This window comes from Rutidosis leptorrhynchoides, chromosome 2, assembly GCF_046630445.1.
Source record: "Rutidosis leptorrhynchoides isolate AG116_Rl617_1_P2 chromosome 2, CSIRO_AGI_Rlap_v1, whole genome shotgun sequence".
Lineage (NCBI taxonomy): Eukaryota > Viridiplantae > Streptophyta > Magnoliopsida > Asterales > Asteraceae > Rutidosis > Rutidosis leptorrhynchoides.
The window spans coordinates 547,317,559-547,334,394 of record NC_092334.1 but is presented as its reverse complement, the minus strand read 5'-3'; the positions used below and the strand labels follow the sequence as shown (position 1 = coordinate 547,334,394).

General features: G+C 35.5%; 2 protein-coding genes across 3 annotated transcripts; both read right to left on the bottom strand.

The window, feature by feature from the left end:
• Positions 1 to 8: 8 nt before the first annotated feature.
• LOC139889670 (uncharacterized) lies at positions 9 to 3,041 on the bottom strand. The gene is made up of 6 exons (XM_071872606.1): positions 2,839 to 3,041; positions 1,704 to 1,730; positions 1,345 to 1,443; positions 280 to 412; positions 223 to 230; positions 9 to 170 (listed from the first exon to the last, which is right to left on the bottom strand). The coding sequence occupies exons 1-6, from the start codon at positions 3,001 to 3,003 to the stop codon at positions 9 to 11; spliced, it is 594 nt and encodes a 197-aa protein (XP_071728707.1). The 5' UTR covers positions 3,004 to 3,041.
• Positions 3,042 to 4,395: 1,354 nt separating this feature from the next.
• LOC139894561 (serine/arginine-rich SC35-like splicing factor SCL28) lies at positions 4,396 to 16,500 on the bottom strand. Of its 2 annotated transcripts, none has more exons than XM_071877915.1 (7): positions 16,300 to 16,500; positions 14,642 to 14,719; positions 13,858 to 14,022; positions 13,702 to 13,757; positions 13,542 to 13,581; positions 5,205 to 5,510; positions 4,396 to 4,593 (listed from the first exon to the last, which is right to left on the bottom strand). In XM_071877915.1, exons 1-6 carry the CDS (start codon positions 16,455 to 16,457, stop codon positions 5,213 to 5,215), a joined length of 795 nt encoding a protein of 264 aa, XP_071734016.1. In that variant the 5' UTR covers positions 16,458 to 16,500; the 3' UTR covers positions 4,396 to 4,593; positions 5,205 to 5,212. The 2 variants fall into 2 exon arrangements, 1 of the variants encoding a protein (XP_071734016.1); XR_011775082.1 differs by lacking the exon at positions 4,396 to 4,593 and adding an exon at positions 5,754 to 6,008 and having other exon boundaries at positions 5,374 to 5,510.
• Between the last annotated feature and the right edge of the window lie 336 nt (positions 16,501 to 16,836).

Below are 16,836 nucleotides of genomic sequence, written 5' to 3'. Positions count from 1 at the left end.
GGCCCCATTTAAATCATCTCTCCATTCAAATCCATTTGTTTTACTTTGGTTAAAGGACTCTTCCCATGATCTAAAAGACCAAGAATATTGTCGATTTCCAAAATTTGCATGAAAATGTGTCTCGGGATCATCATCAAATTCTTCAAAAGAAAATCCCCTTCTCGACTTTCCTGTATGTTTATAAACCAAAAATCACCAAAACATCATGGTGAAATATAAAACTTTATATACTGAATATAAAATTCAAGAATATTTAATCTTACTATAAATTTGTCTTACTTTTGTTTCTCTTTTGATGAGCTTTGTTAGCACGACGAGTTGAGGACTTCAATGGGTCCCGTTTCGTTTTGTTGTCTATTGAATTAAAAGGGTCTTCAAAACAAATTCTTCTTCCTTTCTTCAAAAACTCACCCTAAATTATATATTTATCAGAAAACTAGAATATATAAATACTCACATCAAATAATTCAAGTTAGCGTAATCAAATTTGAGTGCAAATAAATCAACAAATGAACATACAACGAGCTACACATAATTCAAGTGTTCATGTATTAGTTTGAGATGAACAACAAAAGGTTAATGTATCCACTAACAACAGCTACCTTCATTACTAATTCTGTGGACCCCATACACTTCTCCTCCCCAAGTAAATAGGACCCACAAAGACATTTTTTTTAAATTCTAGCTACACCTCTTATACAAAATAAAAACGGCAATAGACTTTTTGAACCATCGTGCATGGTTTTTCTTGAAAGCAAATCATTGTCCTCGCCAAAATTTAAGGATCAAATAATACTAATAAAAGAATAAAAAAGAGGCAACACACATCATGAATGACAATGAGCTATATTGAATAAACAATGCCAACTTGATGTTCTGTCTAAGGTTATAAAAGTCGCAAGTCAGGGACTAGTCTGCCTAGACGAAGATTAGTCGGCCGTTGACCAAATTTGACTTTGACCGATGTTGACCGGCTTTAACCGGATAAATACGACTTTTACCAACTAAATCTTTTGACTAATTTTGATCCATTGAGAGGTGTTGACCAACCGTTGACCATGACTTTTGGCATAGTCAGGTTGGACTATTCCCAAATCCGACTAGTCGAGGACTAGTCGGCCGACTATTATATCATTGATTCTATCTTGCACATGCACATGGACACACAACCAAATCATTAGACATTTTTTGTTTCGATTATGATAAAATGGCAGTAAACAAGAAGTACGTACAAGGTCAGTATTCTTTCAGCTTTTACTACAAAGCATAAAATGCTTTATTATTCCATGTAAAGTACACAAAAAAAGGGGGAAAGATAATAAAATGAGAAAACTGAAGGGAAACCTCAAGTGTAAATTTGGAGGTGGTACGACAATTAAAAAGATCTTTCAAAGCTTTCTTTGCATCAGCACGCAGTTGCCGTGTCTTGTATTTGGTATATGTCTGGATAACAATAAGAACACCAGATAATAAAAAACAGATTAGTATTCTCGCATATGCCAATGATTTTATTTGCTAAATATAAGTATTCTCGCAAAGAATACGAAATTGGAGGTCTCCCCACCATGAACAATCATAATAAGTGACAAAAAAAAAAAAAAGTTTAGGTATGAATTATCAAAGGAAAAAAGGATAAAAGAAGAAAATTTCTTCAAAAAATGACATCTTCAAATATTACTACAGGTATGAATATGGAAATATACCTTAGATGGTTTTGGACCTCCAAAATCCTGCATGAACTAGTACATTAGTACATAAACAACATAAGAAAATAATAAGTATATAGAAGTAAGTGGAATAACAAGTTTAAGATATTATAGAGCCTGCGAAAACATGAATTCGGTATGGCTCAAGAATACTAGGCATGTTGTTTCTGTGTAAACATGAATCCGTATTAAATAATATTAATAATGTGTTTGTATGTTTCTGTGTGTGCCGGTAAATAGAGTATGGCTCATGAGAATTCAAAATTTCGCACTTAAAAAGTTAACGGACATTCAATCGAGTATAAGGTTCTTTGTCCTTTTTTGGTAACCATCGTTCCGACCTTTTTTTTAACGGAAATTTTGACATCGAATGCTCTCATTTGTCACCCACGCACGCTAGGAGAAAACACTTCACACACCATCGCCGCATTGGGTACCCGGTGTGCATTGGATTAAACCAAGTGGCTTGGGGCATACACCTTTATTACCACAACAGAATCCTTGAGAAAACCTCCCCCTGAATTCGAACATGCGCCAACTAGGACCCAGATTCAACCCAGAGCTTATACCACTCAGGCAATACCTCGGTGGTAACTATCGTTGGTTTAGTACTCAACAGAAAAGTTCTTAAAATGATTTTACACAGCAAAAAATTCTCAGTTTATACCCTCTTCACCGGTGAAAAACATACAATCATTTAATGTTTGATTGTTTCCTTGCACAAAATAATTCATCATTATATATCTAGCTATAAACCACAAACATGCGATAACATGTTAAAGACATATATGCTAAACAAGCACACAAAAACATTAAATTTTGATTATCCAATTCTGAATTCTGAACTCTTTGTGCAACTAACAACGGCTAACTTTAGGGATATTTGTATGCTAAAATCACCTATTTGCTCAATGTCTATATCCATATACCTATTATATATAATTTTGACAAGTATTAAATTGATATTATTCAACAAAATAACTATCTTCTGAAAGAAATAAAGTAACAAAATCATCATACAATATTGAACTGAAAATGAATAATTATATTTTAATTATAATTACTAAGTAGTAATTATTATTATTATTATTATTAAAGAGGTGTTTAAGCATAAAAGAATCAAGAAACTTACAGACGAATTATTGTTCCATTTGTTTTTCCATTTATCAAAGCAAGCAGGGGTAGATCGAAAATAAGCCACAAAATATGATGATGATGATGAAATTAATTGATTTCTTGTTGTTGATTGAATGTTGTACAACAACGACCTTCCGACTAGAATTTTATCCATATTCATTTATTATCGTTCGACCAAAATCTCGGACAAACCGGAACAGGGTTGTTTGCTGTGTTTCATAGGAAGAGGATCAAAGGAAAGTAATATACACAAATTACAACTTGAACCTTCATTTCATGACAAATTTGCATTCATACCCCTTCTTAAACCGAAATATGTAAAGTTCTCTAGTCTTGAAAAGGTGTTTGGTTAATCATATTTTTTCATTTATTTCTATGAAGTTTTATAGCGAAAGCCTTTAGGACTGCCTTTAAGAAATTCAGACGCTTCTTTTGTTTGTACATAAAAGATAGCCGTCCACTTCTTGCAGATAACCACCATAAACTAACAAATTATAGAGTTATCATTAAAAAAAAAACTTCTATTTTTATTAAATAAATTATTATATTTTTCATTTATTTAGTTTTGTTATTGAAAAGTTTTCTTAAAAGTTTTAGTTAGGGCATGAACTTAGCTTATAAATAAATTAGTGTTATATGGACAACTTAAGCAAAACTGATAGAAGTAGGGATGGTAATGGAAGGAAAAAAAATCGAGACTATCCAACTTGTAAAGTCTTACACGAGGACACATGCAAAAAAAATTTATCCACAGACAGGACGTAGGTGGGTCACAAATAAAACCCGATCCACTATCTACTAGACTTGTTTAATTTACAGGCAGTTATACACATACACTTATAAAATCTAAATACTTCATTACTTGTTTTATGACCAAAAAATTACTTTACTATAAAATAGTAAATATAAGTAAAAAAAAAACTTGAATTAATGTCATTATATATATTTCTTAATTTTTTTTTTATCTTGTTACTTTGTTTAAATTATTAAAAACATTGTATACTACATTTATATAACCCATGGATTATGGGTATCCAAAGGTCATGAGCACGTACAAAAAATATTACCCATTGACAAGTATGTTGGCCCCAAAGGGTAACATAATTAATGGTGGGCAGATCGCAAATCTAAAAGAATTATGGTTTGTCAATGTGTTTGTTTAGTTTTCTCAAGTACTCGTCCATTGTTTCTTATGTATGTTTCCAATTTATATCTTTGTAATGTTTTGGATGAAATTATTGTCTATTAATAAATTCCTTTTTTCGCCGTAAAAAAATAGAATATGCGCTCATTGCTCGCTGGTATCATCCCTACATACAACTTTATAATGATACAATAAATATGAAAGCGATGTTCATAAAATGGGGACGCTATCTTAGCATTCTTAGAATCTAGTTTTTACTTGTCTTGACTAAGCTCCAATAATGACACCTACATATACATTTATAAATGTGTTGTAACATGTTGAGTTGATAACCAAAATAAAGTTACAACAAAGCACAACCATAAGCACAAAGTGACAAAGCAAATGTTCGGCTACAGAGATTCGCGCTGTATCAAATAAGTTATAAATAACAAGAAGCAAATTTTAGCATGCTACAGAAGTATAATAATAATAAAATACCATTACAATTACAAAGCATTGAGATCTTTGTATGAAAAGAGACCGGAACAGGACTTTGCAACCAAGATTTGAACGATTATTAAACAGCAATATTCGGCCATTCTTCTTTATATCAACAGAAATCAGCTGCAAAAAGTTTGCAAATCATACTTTCAGAATACACTAAAAAGTTCAGTAATCAAGCTTACTTGCTAAACTCCAAATTGAACTGGATTTTTAAAACTTAGGATCATCTAACCCTCAAAAGTTATTTTCTCACCACGACTGTAAAAAATGCTGGTAACTGCGGGCAACAATCGAATCATGAGAAAATACGTAATAAGTTCTTTTATGATAAACAGTGATAAAAGTGGTCACCTTTATCAAATCAAAGTTTGTACTGAATGCTTAAAAATTTCATGCTTGAATGTAACTCGAAGTAACAAAATTTATATTAAGAACAAACAGCATTTGAAACTAGAATAATAATCAGTGAAAACTCGAAGTGACAAAATTTATATTAAGAATAAACACGCAAAGCTTTCGTGCGTCTGGTCATTTGGATAATATCCTACTATAGGTAAGTATTGATGGTTGGCTAAACACAAAAGGCGGCATAAACAATTTGAATGATGAAGAGAGGCCCGACAAGTTTTATCTGCTTACAAAGCAAGTCCGTACAGTGTAGCATGTATAAAAAAGTAACAGAAACCAGACTCTATTAATATTTGAAATTCTGATTTGAATGTCAAACATACCTGTAAGATCACGATTGAGTATGAGCTATTGACTGATAAGGTGGGGACCTAGACCTAGACCTTGAAGGTCCAGCATCCTCCTTTGGGACTGCTGAATTTGAGTCTTCCCGGGCCCGTTTGTGGTCAGCATCCCTTTCATCTGAACCACTATGCATTTTGTCCAGTGGGCCCCGGCCATTCCTCGCGGGACTTGTAGAGTGACGTGAAGATTTTTTTGTTCTACGATCATCATGAGGTGAGGCCGAGCGCGAACGTGACCTTGAACGTCGTGGCAAAACCTTACCCCTCCCTTTACGATCTCTATCACTGCACATCCATAACTTATCTTCACTAACCGATAATAATTATATAATTATATAAACAATAAAACTTAATGGTAAAGCATAGAAAAATAATTTCACACTCAAAACAGAAACGTTAAATGCTCATACCGAAGTTTAATAATGAATAATCTAATGCACTTGGAACAAAAACTGAAAGACGCGCTAAAAGAAGTGAGGTCTACGAGCAGGTAAAGTGGCTGGGCTAGAGATGTATTATTATGTTTACCTGACCAGTTGCACAAAATTTTGGACGTTTATAGCCTTACAGGTTAAGTTATGCTTTACAACCAATTTGTGAGCTTCAATAAACCGGAAAGCTTTTGCTGTATCATCTCACTCTAAATGTGGGCAACATTCATTACTTTAATACTGATGAATAATACTGATATCCTGTCAAGCAGACCCTTCTATCTTTATATTCTTTAGATATGATAAACTTCCATTCTCTTGGGGCCAGCTTTAATCTTTATATTCTTTTCGACTGTTGGTACGCAAAGCAATATATTAAACATTATACTGAATATCGGATAAATTAAAACTCGGCACATTGCAAACAAGTGTCCGTAAACATCAGAACCCAAAGGATGTCAAGAATTAGGTTTAAAGAATTAGGTTTAATGTCAAGAATTGGTTCAGTAACCTCCCGACTCTTCTCCTTCACCCAGCAGCCACTAACGGCTTTATGGGATATTATTATTTTAAAGATAATTAAAAAAATTTAGTTCATTAGAACTAAATCTAAAATACAAATACGTCAAAGATAAGTATTTCCTTTCCCAATATCCTCATGCTCCAAATATCTTAACACGCGATTTTACTCTGCTGACATTACACCTAAAGAAGAAGACAGATATTTCACCTAGGGGGTGTTCATCGGTTTTCGGTTTATTCGGTTCAGTTTCCTCGGCTTTAAAAATTTTTGGACCAAAACCGAACCGAAAACCGAATTTGAATTCAGTTCGGTTTCGGTTAAAATCGAAAAAAATCATAATTTAATCAAAATAAACATAAAAATTGACTTTGATTTCCAATTTTGGGTATTTAAAATGATTTTTGGTCTATATAAATTAATAATTTAATATATTATTACTCAAATTTGGTTTAACCGAATTCAGAAAACTAAAACCGAAAACGAATTCAGATTTCAAAACCAAACCCAAAGCCGAGTTCAAATTCGGTTCGGTTTCTTTTTTTTGGTTTGGTTTTCGGTTTAAACGGTTTGAAACCAAATATTGACCACCCCTAGTTGTAACCTTAAAATCAAACCTTTATTTATTCTTAAAATGTAATTTTATCTAAATTTTGGTTTCCTTTATTATGAAACAAGACAAGATTGCGAGCACTAACTGTAAAGGGTGTAGGCTTCGGTCTAAAATAAAACGGCAGCTAGCTTGGTGGTTAAGTTAGGGTTTGGCCAACCCTAATTTAGTTGGGCCGGTTTAGGGTTTATTTAGACTAGGGTTTATTCTAATTCTTGTCTATAAATAGTCTCTCAATTGTATGTACTTGGTATCACCTCCAAAATTAATAATAATACTCTCTAGTTCCAAAGTGGATGTAGGTTTCACCTAGAAACCGAACCACTATAATTCTCGTGTTCTTTTTTCTGTGTGTTTATCTTGGCTATTGTTGTGCTTGCTTGTGATTGCTAGTCGATTAGGGTTTCTACTCTGATAAAAGGCCGGTTCTAGCCTTAACAACTGGTATCAGAGCTCAGGTTTAACCCTAGCCGTCACCAACAGCTGCTACAGTCGCAATCAAGGTGCAGCCGTCACCTTCTCCAATTGTTGCTGTTGTTCGATTAAGTAGATTACAGATCCGCTGTTGCTGTTACAAGTCTACTACTGCTGTTTTTTTTTAATCAAGGACAGCCGTCATTAACAGCTTCATTAACAGCTGCTGCTGTTAGGATCTGTTGCTGTTACAATTAAGGTGCAGCCGTCACCTTCTTCACAGCTGATAAACACCAACAGGAGCCTCTGTTGCCGTCAATTACAGCCCAATCACAGGTGTTTTTTTGCTGCTGTTCCAGATCTGATAAAGCTAGCTAAATGGCTGAAGAAGGAAGGATTAAAATTGACAAGTTTGATGGGCAAGATTTTGGGTGGTGGAAGATGCAGGTTGAAGATTTGTTATGTCAGAAGGATCTGATCGATGCCTTGAATGAGAATAAACCAGAAGGAATGAAAGACGACGAGTGGAAAACACTTGACAGGAAAGCCCTAGCAGTTGTCAGACTCACGTTGACAAAAAGTGTTGCCTTTAACATTGTGAACGAAACCACGACACATGGTTTGATGAAGACCTTAGCAAATATGTATGAGAAGCCGTCTGCTTCTAACGAGGTGTTTTTGATCACCAGGTTGAAAGAAGGTGCTTCAGTAACAAATCATGTTAATAACTTCAACAATATTATCTCTCGGTTACTGTCAGTTGATATCAAGTTCGATGACGAAGTCAAAGCTCTTCTATTATTATCTTCGTTACCTGAAAGCTGGTCAGGTTCAGTCACAGCTATCAGTGGATCCACAGAGTCCTCAAAGCTCAAGTTTGAGGGCATTCGTGATTTTATTCTCGGAGAAGATATAAGAAGAAAGAGCTCAGGAGAACCATCAGGAAACTTGCTGAGCACATAAGAGAGGGGTAGGAGAAAAGACAGAAGTAACATTAGGGGCAGGTCAAAGTCAAGAAGAAGGAGAGTGTCGAGAACAAGGAATGATATTAAATGTTGGAATTGTCAGGAGACTGGGCACTTCCGAAACCAGTGCACTAAGCCAGTAACATCATCAAAGCCAAAGGAAGTTAATGTTGCAGTTGCAACAGATGATTATGATAACGTCCTTGTTTGCTGCATTGAGAATACAATTGATGTGTGGGTTATGGATTCAGGAGCATCGTTTCATGCTACTCCAAGTCCACATATGATGAAGAATCTACGAACAGGTCATCTTGGTAAAGTTCGTTTGGCTAATGATCATTGTCTTGATATTACAGGGATTGGAGATTTAGAGCTGAAGACCTCTTTGGGCACTAATTGGACCTTGAAAAATGTCCGAGTTATTCCTGGCCTAAAGAAGAAGCTAATCTCTGTTGGACAGCTTGATGATCAAGGATACAGTGTGCTATTTGGTGAAGGTCAGTGGAAAGTAATAAAGGGGAACTTAGTAATAGCCAAGGGTAAGAAGAGAGGCACTCTTTATATGGTAGAAGTTCCAGCTAATGAAGTAAATGTAGTTTCCAATGATCGTAGCTTAACCAGTCAGTGGCACCAACGTTTAGGTCACATGAGTGACAAAGGAATGAAAATGCTAGTGTCTAATGGTAAAATTCCTGGTCTAAAGAGAGTTGAATCGGACTTTTGCGAGTCATGTGTTCTAGGAAAGAAGAAGAAGGTCACCTTTGCAAAAGCAGGCAGAACGTTAAAGGCTAAGAAGTTGGAGCTAGTACACACGGATGTGTTCGGGCCTACTCCTGTTTCTTCATTGGGAGGAGCACGCTATTTTGTTACTTTCATCGATGATTCAACACGCAAGGTATGGGTTTACTTTCTTAAAAATAAATCTGATGTATTTGAAGCTTTTAAGAAATGGAAATCTGCTGTTGAATTATCTTGTGATTTGAAGGTAAAATGCTTGAAGTCGGATAATGGAGGAGAATACATCAGCACCGAATTCGTTAACTATTGTGCTGATCATGGCATTCGGATGATCAAGACGGTTCCAGGTACTCCACAACAAAACGGAGTTGCAGAAAGGATGAATCGTACCTTAAATGAGAGAGCACGTAGCATGAGACTTAATTGTGGGCTACCAAAGACTCTATGGGCTGATGCAGTAAGCACTGCCGCTTATTTGATCAACCGTTCTCCATCAGCTCCGCTTGATTTCAAAATACCCGAAGAAGAATGGAGAGGTAAAGCAATCAGTTAGGAGCATCTAAAAATCTTTGGGTGCAGTGCGTATGATATTAATAAAGATGGTGACAAACTCGATGCAAAAGCAAAGAAGTACGTGTTCATTGGTTATGGGGGAGATGACATGGGTTACAGATTATGGGATAACAAGGGAAAACATGTTATCAGAAGTAAACATGCCACCTTCAATGAAGCAGAATTGTACAAGGATTTCAACTCAACACCAAAAGAAAAAGAATCAGTTGAATTTGAGGTTGACACAGAGACAACTAGAGAAGATGAAAGGGAAACTCCAGAGTATGAAACTGAAGTTCCAGTGGGAGTTCCTAACAGTGAAAGCTCGGAGTCTGATCACGAGCAGACTTCAGATAGTGGGAGCTCAGATTCTGATGATGAGCAACCCCCACAGCCCCCACCACAATCTGACCAGTCCAATTGGGTAAGGAGATCTACACGAGTCACAAGACAGCCAGAGAGGTTTAGTCCACAGTTAACTATCTTCTTTTGACAGAAAATGGGGAACCAGAAAGTTATTCTGAGGCAATGAAGGTGAAAGATTCGTTCCAGTGGGAGCAGGCTATGAAAAGCGAGATGGAATCTTTATTGAAAAATCAAACTTGGAGGTTAACCAAGTTACCACCAGGAAAAAGAGTCTTACAGAATAAATGGGTTTTCAGAGTCAAAGATGAAGCGGATGGTTCTAAACGATACAAAGCAAGATTAGTTGTCAAAGGATTTCAACAAAAGAAAGGAGTCGACTATGCTGAAATCTTTTCTCCAGTAGTGAAGATGACGGCTATCAGATTGGTTCTAAGTATGGTGGCAACCGAGAAGTTACAGTTGGATGTTAAAACAGCTTTCCTGCATGGCAACATTGAAGAAGACATTTATATGTCTCAACCAGAGGGGTTTTGTGTCAAAGGAAAGGAGAATCTTGTGTGTAATCTAAAGAGAACCTTGTATGGTTTAAAACAAGCTCCCAGACAGTGGTACTTGAAATTTGATAATTTCATGGAGAAGACAGGATTCGTGAGAAGTTCTACAGATCATTGCTGTTATTTGAAGAAGTTCAAGAGCTCCTATATTATATTGCTTCTTTATGTCGATGATATGTTAATTGCAGGTTCTGATATGGTTGAAATACGCAATTTGAAGAAGCAATTATCTAGAGAATTTGAAATGAAGGATCTCGGGCCAGCTAAGCAGATTCTCGGTATGAGTATATGCAGGAATAAAGATGGGTCAGTTTCTTTATCTCAAGAAAAGTATATTCGCAAGGTTCTTGAAAAGTTCAGAATGAATGGTGAGTCTACAAAGCCAAGAAACACACCGTTAGGAAGTCATCTAAAGCTTTCTAAACATCAGTCTCCTAAAACTGAAGTAGAAAAAGCAGAAATGGCTAAGGTTCCTTATGCATCCGCCGTGGGTAGTCTAATGTACGCTATGGTGTGTACAAGACCTGATATAGCACATGCAGTTGGGATGGTCAGTCGCTTTATGTCAGCTCCGGGGAAAGAACATTGGGAAGCAGTTAAGTGGATACTGAGGTATTTAAAGGGTACTCCCAAAGTTGGGTTATGTTTCAAGGGCAGGGATACTACTCTCAGGGGTTATTCTGATGCAGATCTGGGTAGATGCAACAATACCTTCAAGAGCACCACCGGGTATGTATTCACTATAGGAGGAACAGCAGTGAGTTGGATGCTCTATCTACTACTGAAGCAGAATACATGGCCTTGACTGAAGCCAGTAAAGAACTAGTGTGGTTGAAGACATTCATGAAAGAACTGGGCAGCAAACAGACAGAATTTGTCTTATATTGTGATAATGAGAGCGCAATCAAGTTAGCAAAGAATCCAGTCTATCATGCTAAAACGAAACACATTGGCATAAAGTATCACTTTATCAGAGAACGGATAAGCAATGGAACATTTAATCTGGAGAGCATTCCAGGTTCAAAGAATCCAGCAAATATGTTTACCAAACCAGTAACGCTGGATAAGTTGAAGTTGTGCATAGCTTCAACTGGCCTTCAGGAACATTGAAGAGAAGGCAGGAACTAGAGAGTGAAGAGATGAGCTGAGTCTTGCATTGCAGAAGTACAAGAGTGCAGATCGATGTTATTCGAAGCCTCCAAGTGGGAGATTGTAAAGGGTGTAGGCTTCGGTCTAAAATAAAACGGCAGCTAGCTTAGTGGTTAAGTTAGGGTTTGGCCAACCCTAATTTAGTTGGGCCGGTTTAGGGTTTATTTAGACTAGGGTTTATTCTAATCCTTGTCTATAAATAGTCTCTCAATTGTATGTATTTGGTATCACCTCCAAAATTAATAATAATACTCTCTAGTTCCAAAGTGGATGTGGGTTTCACCTAGAAACCGAACCACTATAATTCTCGTGTTCTTTTTTCTGTGTTTTTATCTTGGCTATTATTGTGCTTGTTTGTGATTGCTAGTCGATTAGGGTTTCTACTTTGATAAAAGGCAGGTTCTAGCCTTAACACTAACAACAGATCAGACCCGACATGAAAATATTCACATCTGTCTGCTCCAAAAAAGATACCAATGATTTGACAAGCATAGATTAACAGCTTAGCTGACTCAGGCATTTGCCTTTTTCGCCTTCACCTTCAACTACCTCGATCTTTATGATGCATAAGTTTGGTTCCTTTAGATTATGACACCTACACCCACATATCTATATCTATACACTAAACGTTAGCAGCCTAATGTAATTTGCTAATAAGGTGTAATAACATTTAGCAGCATGCCATTATCTAACCTTGGCTAGTTCAAATAGTAATACACCTAAAAACCCTTCCTTATACTCCAATCTGATTCTCTCTTGCCTGCAACTTGACAGGTCATTAACTTCCATTGCGGTGCAAGTTCCAATAAATCGTATGGTGGTCAATTGTCGATAGCAGTCGAAGATGACATAAAAGTGCAAGAGATTTGATACCAGAGCATAGAGAGTTTGTTTGTAACAAATCAAACATGAGACCATAGCTTTTTACACACACTCTTTTCTAAATTTTAATTCAAGAGCCAAAATCCAGAATTACTACTTTACTTGGTAAAGTACTGTCAAATTAAATTCTGTGTGCGCCATGCCAAGCATGACAGATTGTACACCCCTTTATAAAATTTTGAATATAGTGATAGCCTTCAACTTTAAACTAACGGTCATAACCCGCTTCACATTAACACACATAGGGTTGTATAAAGAGAAGCATTTCGGAGTTTCAAGGTTTTCGTTTTAAATAAAAAAAGCTCCTACTTTTAAAATGTCGCGCACGCGCACACACATACACATATAGACTTGGAAGTATCTTACTCCAATATTTAACAACAATTTGATTCAAGTTTCACTTATACCCTTTTATGCCATTTTACATAAATTAATTGCAGCTACAACTAATCTAGCAAACGCATCTATACAAATAAAGATTTCAGCTCAAACCAAAAGCTACAACTTATAACCACACCTACCAGCTACTTACGCCAAACACACCCATACTTGACAAAACCAGTAGACTCACGTTCATCCATCCCAAATATGTGTAGGAAATGAATGTGCATTTTTTAAAACTGCGTAAAAAATAGGCAAAACAATAGATTGACAATTTCCGTTGATGCTCACATTATTGTGCGTCTATTACTTTTTCAAATTTTATGCATCTCATGAAATGCACATCCATTTTCCTTTACATATTTGAAATGTATGAACGAAAATCTAATGGTTTTATCAAGTATATGTGTGAATCTGATGCTTTCCTACCGTTTTTATCTTTAAAGTGATCCTTATCCGAAGAGTCCTATCTCTACTTTTAAGGGCCAGATGAATATGTTATTAACTTCACAATTGAATAAAAATGTTTCATCCTGTTGTCCATTAATTAAGATTTGTCAACTGCATTAAAAACAGAACACTTTTGCAGAATGCAGAAACATAAATTATACATGTTGAAGGGAACTTTATACGGCTCTCCTGTTTATGTCTTAAACCAGCGGACTGTCTTATCTGTGTATTACACTCGTTAAGGGCATACATAACTATATACAAACGGAAAAAGAGTTACTAAGATTATGAATACGATACTAACCTGACGTCACGCCGGACCGGTGATAAAGAACGTGAATAAGCTGTTTGAAAAAAAAACAAAAAAACAAAACAAAAAACATATCAGCACACATAAACATAATCACCGTAAACTAATTTACTGAATGAAACCTATCAATGCCAAAAGCTTTAGTAGGACTAACAGCGGCGTCTCGAAACCCTCGGTGGGGTCCGCCTACCAGAGCCTCCATAACGCCCCCTGAAATAAAATAAAATAAAAAACAAAAGCGTTCAGATAAGAGCCTTTAATAGATCAAGAACGAGATAAAAATACGGCTGCAATGTGTGAGATTAATCACCTTGGCTGAGTAGTTGTTCGCATTTCCCGAGGAGTTTTTCGATTTTCTTCAGCGTATACAATAGCTATCTCACGCCCACCAATCACGCAATGATTTAACTGATGTTTTGCTTCGGCTGCATCTTCAGGATTGCAGAACTTAATAAAACCAAAGCCGCGCGGTTCACTACAATTATAAAAAAATGTATTAGTGCTCTAATAGAATACTTGCAAGTTTTTCTTCCATTCAATGTATGTCATCATCCAAAAATTTTGAATTATACAACTACAAAATGAAGTTTAGTAAGAAGGAGATATCAATGGTGTTAATATTGAAATATTTTGAGTGCATGACATGTTTTACTGTATGTTTCAAGTATCACAGATGTCTTTAACTTTTTATAATTTAAATCCATCCATATCCAAATATCCATGGTGAAGATAAGAATTCTTCCAAAAAAGCTTTAATGAAATATACAATAGTTACAAAAAACTGAAATAGCATTATCATAAAAATAATGACCAAGAATGATACTCATAATTTGATCACTATGAAACAAAAAAATCAAGATATACATCATATCCTGGATAATCAAGTTACCAAGCTTGAGGAAGTAAACTAGTGACATACAAAAATTATGCATAAAATTATTATATTGAACTCTTCATAGAGCTATATCTCCATATCGTAATACTAACACATATATTCAGGATAGCGAACAGTAAAATTTCCCATATTTACTTATTTAGGATTAGATAAAAACAAAAAAATATTGGGCATCTGACTAGACTACATGAAATCATACCCAGTATAGTAGTTCTTTGGAAGATATATATCCTTCAATGGGCCAAAACGTTCAAAAGGAACCCTAAGATCTTCTGGCCTGCACAGACAAAAATAACAAAAAATAAAAAATTTTATCCAATTAACAATTCATGGGATAAATTGAATTACATCTTCTACTTACGATAGGAAATACAGGGTAAAATTGAACATAAACAGAAATAAAATAAAAATATCAGATCATAGTCTTACGGTGAAGTAGACTTTAGGTATGATAATTATCAATTTTTGTTTCCAATTTTCTTAACTTATCATTGTTTCCCTCTTAATTCAAACGACTATACTTCACTGCTCAAGTAGTTTTCTTGTTCAGTAATTACTTTGAAAAACAAATGATGATCGAATGAAGATGAAACTGACAAGAAAAACATTTATAATCACAACACCTTCCATTCTTACCCTAGTTCTACTTTTATTTTTATTTATTTTTATTTTTTTTTAAATGCAAGACCCCAAAGTGTAACTAGTGGGGATTAAACCTAGCAGGGGAGGCCTCGGAGGGGGAACAAGGTGATCAACCACTCGGAGCACAGGATTTTCAGGGGCCTAATTTTTTAATATATATATTTGAGAAACATGAGAACTAGAGAAACACAAATGAAGCAGCGAAGGTGAAACAGTTAATGCCCAAAAGTAAAAATTAAGGGCCCCAGAAAAGAAAGAAATCAAAGTCCACTAGCATTATAGCAGAGGCCCTGTTTTTAAAATGATTATATTATTCGTTAGGGTCTAAGAGTCTTTTTTTTTAAATGGCTTATGTTATTTGTTACGGTCTAAAGGCCTTTTTTTCACCTCGTTCTAGGTCAGTGGCGGAAACAGGTGGGGGAAGGGGGGACCTGCCTCCAGTGGATCTGCAATTTTAAGTGTAAAAATTTCGGGTATTTTGATTTTGTCCCCCAATGGAATTTTTTTTGCCCAAAACCTCCATATTTTGCCCCATAACCTTCAAATTTTGCCCAAAAACCACCAAATTTTGCCCAAAAGCCTTCATATTTTGCCCAAATACCTCCAAAAGCCTCCATATTTTGCCCAAAAACCTCCAAAAGCCTCCATATTTTGCCCCATAACCTTCAAATTTTGCCCAAAAACCACCAAATTTTGCCCAAAAAACCTCCAAATTTTGCCCAAAAGCCTTCATATTTTGCCCGAAAACCTCCATATTTTGCCCAAAAAAAGTTGCTTCGTTTTTTTAAAAAATTTCACCCCGGGTGAAAAAAAATTCTGTTTTCGCCACTGTTCTAGGTGCTTAAAATCTCTAGACCGATCCTGCAACCGGATCTCCTTTTGTTTTACAAATATATTTCTTCAATTTTTAATTTCAAACACATACACACCAAATTTTGCATAAACTTAATCATATAAACAACGCATACGTATATATACATATTTCTGTAAGCTTAATTAAGAGATCCCACGGCAGCAATAGAATTGGGATGAAATCGACCTAACATTCTAATAATACTGTGTAACAAGGTCACAACCTAATGACCTAACCGGATATATTTATTAATTTATTAATTTATATTTATATAAGATTAAGAATTAAGATATATAAAACTATATGACATGATACAGGTACAAGGTTAATTTAGTTTACAACAACTAAAGCGATAAGATTACCTAGAATCGAGGGCAATATTGCGAACGAGGAGGCCACAAGGAGCAGGGGAGCGGCGGTTAGAACGACGGTGGTCTCGGACGTCATCGTAACGACGGCGTGGTGGTGGCGGAGTACGACGGGGACTGTAACTTCGGCTTCGCCTAGAACTTCTTCCCATTGTGGTTAGTTTGGTTTGTTTGTTTGGTTCGGTTCGGTGATAACGAGCCTTCTCAATAGTATATATTCTATTTGGGATTTTTCTAAACATATTAAAACGTGCGTATTTTAGTGTAACTTGCTAATAATTAATCACTTTTTAATTTAGATTAGTGATCATGATATATATTGATTGAGTTAATTCTCACAAACCATTTTTTAATCCGTGTAAACCTAATTACATATTATACATTTATTTATGCTTATAACAATAACAATAATAATAATAATAATATAAGTTCAATTTTCGAAATTACTTTAGAGGTATAATTGTAAGTTTATAAGATAAAAGTGTACATGAATCAAAAAGTGGTGCGTGAAGATCACCTCTCATATATTTA

Excerpts from the sequence above, each read along its gene's own strand:
- LOC139894561 (XM_071877915.1), bottom strand. The coding sequence starts at position 16,457 with ATGGGAAGAAGTTCTAGGCGAAGCCGAAGTTACAGTCCCCGTCGTACT. Across the intron at positions 14,023-14,641 it reads CCAAAGAACTACTATACTGG|TGAACCGCGCGGCTTTGGTT; the intron begins GTATGATTTCAT and ends TTATAATTGTAG. Across the intron at positions 13,582-13,701 it reads GAGGGTTTCGAGACGCCGCT|CTTATTCACGTTCTTTATCA; the intron begins GTTAGTCCTACT and ends TTTTTCAAACAG.
- LOC139889670 (XM_071872606.1), bottom strand. The coding sequence starts at position 3,003 with ATGAATATGGATAAAATTCTAGTCGGAAGGTCGTTGTTGTACAACATT. Across the intron at positions 1,444-1,703 it reads GAGGTCCAAAACCATCTAAG|ACATATACCAAATACAAGAC; the intron begins GTATATTTCCAT and ends ATTGTTATCCAG. Across the intron at positions 413-1,344 it reads CCTCCAAATTTACACTTGAG|GGTGAGTTTTTGAAGAAAGG; the intron begins GTTTCCCTTCAG and ends TATATAATTTAG.